The 7052-nt window shown below is 35.8% G+C and overlaps 1 protein-coding gene across 1 annotated transcript; it reads right to left on the reverse strand.

The window, feature by feature from the left end:
- Window positions 1-2782: 2782 nt before the first annotated feature.
- LOC125609566 (probable serine/threonine-protein kinase At1g54610) lies at window positions 2783-5198 on the reverse strand. Its single transcript, XM_048781068.1, has 6 exons — window positions 4389-5198; window positions 3982-4299; window positions 3661-3888; window positions 3491-3591; window positions 3066-3405; window positions 2783-2979 (listed from the first exon to the last, which is right to left on the reverse strand). The coding sequence occupies exons 1-6, from the start codon at window positions 5196-5198 to the stop codon at window positions 2812-2814; spliced, it is 1965 nt and encodes a 654-aa protein (XP_048637025.1). The 3' UTR covers window positions 2783-2811.
- Window positions 5199-7052: the final 1854 nt, after the last annotated feature.

Genomic DNA, 7052 nt, shown 5'->3' on the forward strand with positions numbered 1-7052 from the left:
GTTCCAAGCCAAATCAAGAGTGTGTGATCCACAGACCCCAACCACACCTAATACTCAAACCCCTGCAGCTACAACAATCCCGGTCATGCGACAGCCATCTATGGGACCCTCGCCTAAGAACCTTCACCACACTTCTCCTCCTCCGCCAAATCCTCATGTATTACCTTCCAACTCTCAAACTACATCATCTTCTTCCTCCTCAGAGCCCACTGCTCTTTCTCAAAATGAATCACAACCCATGATTCAGCCAACCGTCTCTTCCCATGAGCCCACTGCTCAAGAACAAAATGAGTTGCAAGCCATAGCTCAGTAAACACAACTTGAAAATACATCCCAAACCCAAGCATACACGTCTGTACAACCAAGTGAACCACAAAATCCAGTTCCATAACCACCACAAAATATCCACAAAATGAAAACAAGAGCCAAAAATAATATTTCAAAACCGGTGCAGAAATTAACTCTTCACTTTGCAGGACAAAAGCAACACTCCTCAGAGCCAACTATAATTATTCAAGAAATGAAAGAAAAATAATGGCGAGAAGCAGCAATAGCAGAGTTCGATGCACATATTGTCAATCATACGTGGGATTTGGAACCACCTTCACCAGACCAGAATTTAATTGGGTGCAAATGGATTTTTACAACAAAGTACCTCGCAAATGGCAAGGAAGAGCGATGCAAAGGCAGACTAGTAGCCAAGGGATACACACAAAGATATGGAGTTGACTACTCTGAAACATTCAGTCAAGTCATTAAGTCTACCACCATCAGACTTGTCATTGAAATAGCAGTGACAAAGTCATGGACTCTGAAACAGTTAGACATCAATAATGCCTTCCTCCAAGATGATCTAACTGAGGTTGTTTACATGATGCAGCCACCTGGTTTTATTGATAAATATCGTCCCAACCACCTCTGTCGCTTCCAGAAGCCAATATGTGGTCTAAAACAAGCTCCACGCTCTTGGTATCTCTCACTCAAACACCATCTTCTCACGATTGGCTTCATCAACTCATCTGCTGACGCATCTCTCTTCGTTCACACTCATGGTCACACTGTCACATATGTTCTTGTATAAGTCGATGACATACTGGTAACTTGCAGTGACTTAGTTGTTGTTCAACAAGTCATAAAATCCTTTGCTGAAAGATTCTTTATAAAAGATCCGGTTGATATCCACTACTTGGGAATCGAAGCGATCAGGACACCTCAAGGACTTCATCTAATGCAGAGGAAGTATGTCAATGATATACTCAGTAAACATAACATGGGAGATGCCAAGGTAGTCTCCACGCCATTGCCAACTTCACCGAAACTGACGCTTGCTGGTGGAAACCTTCTAGCTGATGATGCCCCTTATCGTTCTCTTCTTGATAGCCTCCAGTATTTGGCCTCCACCAGACCTGACCTCTCCTATGTTGTTACACGTCTATCACAGTTCATGCATCAGCCGATTATGGAGCATTGGCAAGCAGCAAAACGTGTATTATGATATCTGGCTGGCACTCGCAGTCAAGGCTTCTTCTTACGTCTTAACAAATTCCTACATCATCTACCTAGGAAGAAACCCATTTTCGTGGTCTTCTAAGAAGCAGAAAGGAGTTGCTCGTTCATCAACGGGAGAAGAATATAGAGCGGTTGCAAATACAGCTTCAGAGGTAGCCTGGCTATGCTCCTTGCTCTCCAATATGTGCAAAAAAAAAAACAATTGGACAGGAAAAAAATTACAAATCAAAGACATCATTTATTATTAACAAATTAAAGGCATAATATAATTATAAAAACAAAGAAATCTGATAGTTAGAATTAAAAAAAAAACATGGAAATATAATGAAAACATGGTTTCCTAAGTAACAAAAATATAGAAATGGTTAATTATTAAAGAATTAGAGTAATTAGATTGGTTGGTGGTTATAGTTTTCAATGCATTATTAAAATATTTTCAAAAATGTAAAGTTGATAAAATTTTATATTTGTTTGATCATGGCATAAAAATTAATTAATTTCATCACTTTATCTAAAAATATTTATAAAATTTAATAGTAAAAACTTTACAATAACTGTTTTGAAATAAAAATAAAAAATATTATATAATTATCATTTTGTTTATTAGTTTTTTTTATATATATTTATTTTCTCTAGTAATTTGTATTATTATTTTTATCGAAGAAATTTATAGGATTGGTTTCGGGCAACCCAAAACCTTCGCACGGCTTTATTCCTGTTGAAAACCAAGATACATGGGTTTGAAGAAGTCATGCCGGGACTAAACTTTGGTGCTCGGAACACTTTGGATGAAGCTTCAGTACTTGTAAAAGGGAATTCTTAAGCCACAGGACTTTAGATTCTTTGTTGGTTATGCCGGTTGGCAGCTACATCAGCTCAGAGAAAAAATCGAATCAGATTACTGGCATGTTGCCGCTTGCAGCTCCGATTTAATATGCGGAGCTTCACCAGAAAACTTGTGGCAAGAGATTTGCAGTTAATGGGCGGTCAATACTCAGAGCTGAGCCGGATACCCAAGCTGGATATGTACTAGTTTTGAAATTGATGCCTAGTTTCTAAGAGAACTAAGGCTTTTTATATATATATATTCTCTATTAAGCCAAATGTATAACTTCTATCTATAAATTGACTTACTAAAGGAGTAGTTCTTAATATGCACATCTGTTTGCTTCCCTAACCAAAAGAAATAGCAGAGAGCATGAAACATAGGTTTGCCATAATAGAACTTGGGAGGCAATCTGTGACTCAAAGTTATGAAATCATCTAGTTCGTGTATCATCAATTTCTATCTTGTTTCATTGCTTAAGCACATGCTTTGACAGATTTCTTTGTTACAGATTTCTCAAGGCGGGACTTGCGTACAGCTTCTTGGATTCGTCTCTCGTGATCTTTCATCATGTCTTCAATGTTGCCACCAGGAGGCATCAACGGACCCGAACAGTGCATTCTGTTCTTCTTTCGCATATATCTCTGAAACAATATATCAAGAAAACATTATTTAACAGGAAGGAAGGAAGGAAGAAGAGTTAAAGAGTTGAAATCAATTCAGTTATTACCGTTGTGGGTTCTCGTGATGGTACACTTTCCTTTTGCGAAGAGCTAGATGAGTAGCCCCATGTTATAACAGGCACATTGTTGGAACGATTAGCTCTCACCTCTCCTACACTGCTCCTAGAGCTTTTATTCTTATTCAATGTTGCGGTTAAGCTTGGATGGATCACCGAACTTGAAGCAGAAAAGAGCTTTCCTCTTCCATTCTCTTTCTTGAACCCATATGGGGTGTTGATTGAGACATTAGAGTGCCCTGAAGCCATGAACTCCGGTGTTACCTTGGAGTCTCTTCCACCTCTTCTCGCAGATTCGTGTCCACGCCACTTCACAGCTTCTGCTTTCTTCCTGAAATTTTGCAAAAATGAAAAGTTTGTTTAGGATCTCTCTGATCATGCATCATCCAGGGACCTCTCATTGCATACTCTCTCACCTTTTTGCTTCTTCGTTGCGCTTCTTTGCATCAAGTTCCTTGCTTGGAGGATACTTGGGCAAACTTGAGATGTGACATGGGAGTGGCTCGGTCGTAAAGAACTAGAGAGATGAATAAGATAATCATTACCTCACTCAAAAATGTTAACAAACAAGAAGAGGGCACATTACCTCACTCAATAGAGTAGAAGAAGCTGAGCATCTTTTCTCTGGTTCTACAGATAAAAGCCTATCAAGTAGAGCTAGAGAAGAAGATGGTAAGTTCTTGAACGTTTCTAGTAGGACACGCTTATAAGGATGTTGCGGTCTGTAACTTGTCGCCTGTGGGAACTTTGTTGTTTCCCAAAAGTCTTCAGATGGTGAACCGCACAGCTTAAAGATCTTATGCATTTGCTCCACCTGCAAGATACAATATCAGTTTAAAACCAATGGTTATAGGCTAAAAAAAAAGTATGGACTCATGATACACATAATCTAAATCTTATAACTTACCTCAGTTCTTCCTGGCATGATTGGTTTACCTACAAAGAGTTCTGCTAGAATGCAACCAACGCTCCAGAGATCAATGCCTGGTCCATAGTCTGTAGATCCCAGTAGAAGCTCAGGTGCTCTATACCACAATGTGACTACACGGCTAGTGAGCGGCTGTTCATGATCCGGATTATAAAAACTGGCTAGACCAAAATCTCCAATCTTGAGAACACCATCATTGTTCACCAAAAGGTTCGAACCCTTGATGTCACGGTGAAGAATTCCGCGGCTATGACAATGCTCAAGTCCACAAAGAAGTTGTTTCATAAAACACTTGATCTAATCACAGAGAATAGTGAAATTTGATTTGTTAGTCTTAGAGAACCAACATGGGTGAGAGTAATTGACGGAAGCTTTTATTAAAGTACCTGTGGCTCGGTGAATTTGACACCAGGCCTAAGGGCGAGACCTGAAAGATCATGCTCCATGTAATCAAAAACAAGATGCAAGCTACCTGATAGCTTTGAAGTGACAAGACACTTAAGCTTCATAACATTTGGATGATCTAGTTTGCGCAAAATGTTGATTTCTCTAGCCATAAACCTCACACTTTCCGGATCCATGTTAGCAAACCGCACCTTCTTCATCGCCACTATTTGGCCCGTCTCAAGATCCTGAGCCTTATACACAATACTATAAGTCCCTTGTCCTATCTGTAAAAAAAATAAATACAATATCATTACAAACCAATACACTGTATGATTCAGACAAATGAAAAGTTGAAAGAGACTACTAACTTTGTCAAGCTTCTCAAAGGAATCTGCACGGCGAGGAACCCAACCTTTTATGGCTTCCCCTGCAACAGAGGTTAACCAATAAGGCCATCCAGCAGCAATAAGCTCTGCCTCTGCGCTACGAGGTACTTTCGAAATAATCAATCCTCCTCCTTTGCCATTGTCTGAAACTCTTCTTCCTCGATGAGACCTCGAAGGTCTCTCTATGATCGTTGTTTTACCATCGTGACTATCATCTATAGGAACAATCAAACCGCTCGCTCTTCGTCCACCACCAGAGCTTCCATCTACGGCTTTGTGCGAGAAATCATCTTTACTTGAAGGCAGAGGAGCAATCAGTTGCACTGAGGAAGATTTGTTCCAATACTCTTTTCCTTTCTGATGACGATGAGATGAAAGATCGTCTGCTTCCTCTGCTGCACCTTTAGAGCAAATGCAGCCCATAATAATAAATAACTCTGCCTTGGTTTACGCACGCAAATATCCTACTACTCTACAATGATTTAAAACATGACCTTGCACCAAGCATCAAAGCTCTCTCTATCACTTGCACAGATTAATCGAGATGAATGCAAATCTAAGTTTTTGCGGCAAGAAACCAAAAGGGGTTCTTCTAAACCCCAAAAAGATTGTGAATTCGGTGAAGAAGTTGGCAAATTCTATAGAAACAAACGCAACAAGGTTTTACTATTCAAGAGCAAACAAATGTTGAGAATCATAGTTGCAGCAGCGGTTCAACAAAACGGAAAATCCGGGGAAAATAAGGAAAACAAAGATTGTCAATAGAGAGATGGAAAACAAATGATGCAAGATATGGTTTGCATTAGAGTGAAATCAGGAGAACCCTTCAATATTGGGACAACACACAAATTTGTTATTTCTCTTTTTCTTTTTTTAGAAAAAATCCAAATACTTCAAACTGTTTGCATGAAAATGGGATTGTAGTAATAAAGTTCTGATCTGTATTATTTCGCTCTTCAATTTTGTGTGTTTTTGTATGTGAATTTATTTTATTACATAGATTTTAAAAAATTTATGGATATAGATGATATTCTCAAAATCGAGTCTTATATGTAAAAACAAAAAAAATTACATCTCAATACTAATAGATTTTAATAGAATCCTAAAATCAATGAAAACTAAAATTTTCTAATAATAAAGGATTTTGATTGAGATTTAAAATTCTTCACTCCAATAACAATAGATTCTACTTAGATTTTAAAATTCATAAACAAATAACAATGAAATCTCAAAATTTTATAATTCCTCTAGAATATTTGATTCATCTAATGAAATTCATTGAAAATAGCTTATATGTAGTTATTGATGCAAAACACAAATGGAAACTATATTTTGAAATAAATAATAGTTATCAATATACCGGGTCGGTTATAAATCAAAGTTAAAACAAAATGACAACTTTTAAATAAAATCAGATTTGTTTCCATTTGAAATCAAATCAAACGAGGGAGTTATCAGATATCAACCATTAAACCACTATAATTGGTTTACAAAATATGTCTTCCTCATTAACATTATTTCTCTACTAGTATTTTATATGACATAAATTTTCTTAAATTTAATACTGGAAAATCAAAGGATAAAATTTTCAAAGAAAAAATATAAAAATGTTATATATATATATACACATATATATATATATATGTTATACGCTTCTTATATTTTTGGTTAATATATATTCTCTATATATTAATTGAGGATCATTTAAAAAGTTGTAACCTTAAGTTTGTACTAATTAAAAAGAGACTCTGCTTATGTGTCACTTAATTATGATGGCAATTTAGCTTACGCTTAAGAATCAATTGAATAAAGTATTGGTCCAAATCCAATTACTAGGGAACATTAGATAAACCAAAAATATAAGAAGCATGTTTTCTTTCCTTAAATAAAAGCTACAGAATTATCTAATATGATTAATATATATGGCAATTACTGACTATGAATAATAAAGATTTGATAACAATTTTTGCATCATTCTTCATTTTTTTTAATTTTATATTATTAAAAAATTAAAAAAAATCACATTAACTATGTAATAAAAATATTAAAATGACTTTAAATTAAATAAATGAAGAAACCTTATATATTATATTTTAATTTTTTTTAAACGACTTTAAATTAGAAAAATGAGGAAAACTTATATGTTATATTTTTCTTATATGTTTTTTCTTATATGTTATATTTTGAATTTTTTAAAACGACTTTAAATTATAAAAATGTAAGTTTTCCTTAAGCATACGACTAAAACATTAAAATGACATGTATCAATTTGATGGT

Source organism: Brassica napus, chromosome A5, assembly GCF_020379485.1.
Source record: "Brassica napus cultivar Da-Ae chromosome A5, Da-Ae, whole genome shotgun sequence".
In the NCBI taxonomy this organism is placed as follows: Eukaryota; Viridiplantae; Streptophyta; class Magnoliopsida; order Brassicales; family Brassicaceae; genus Brassica; species Brassica napus.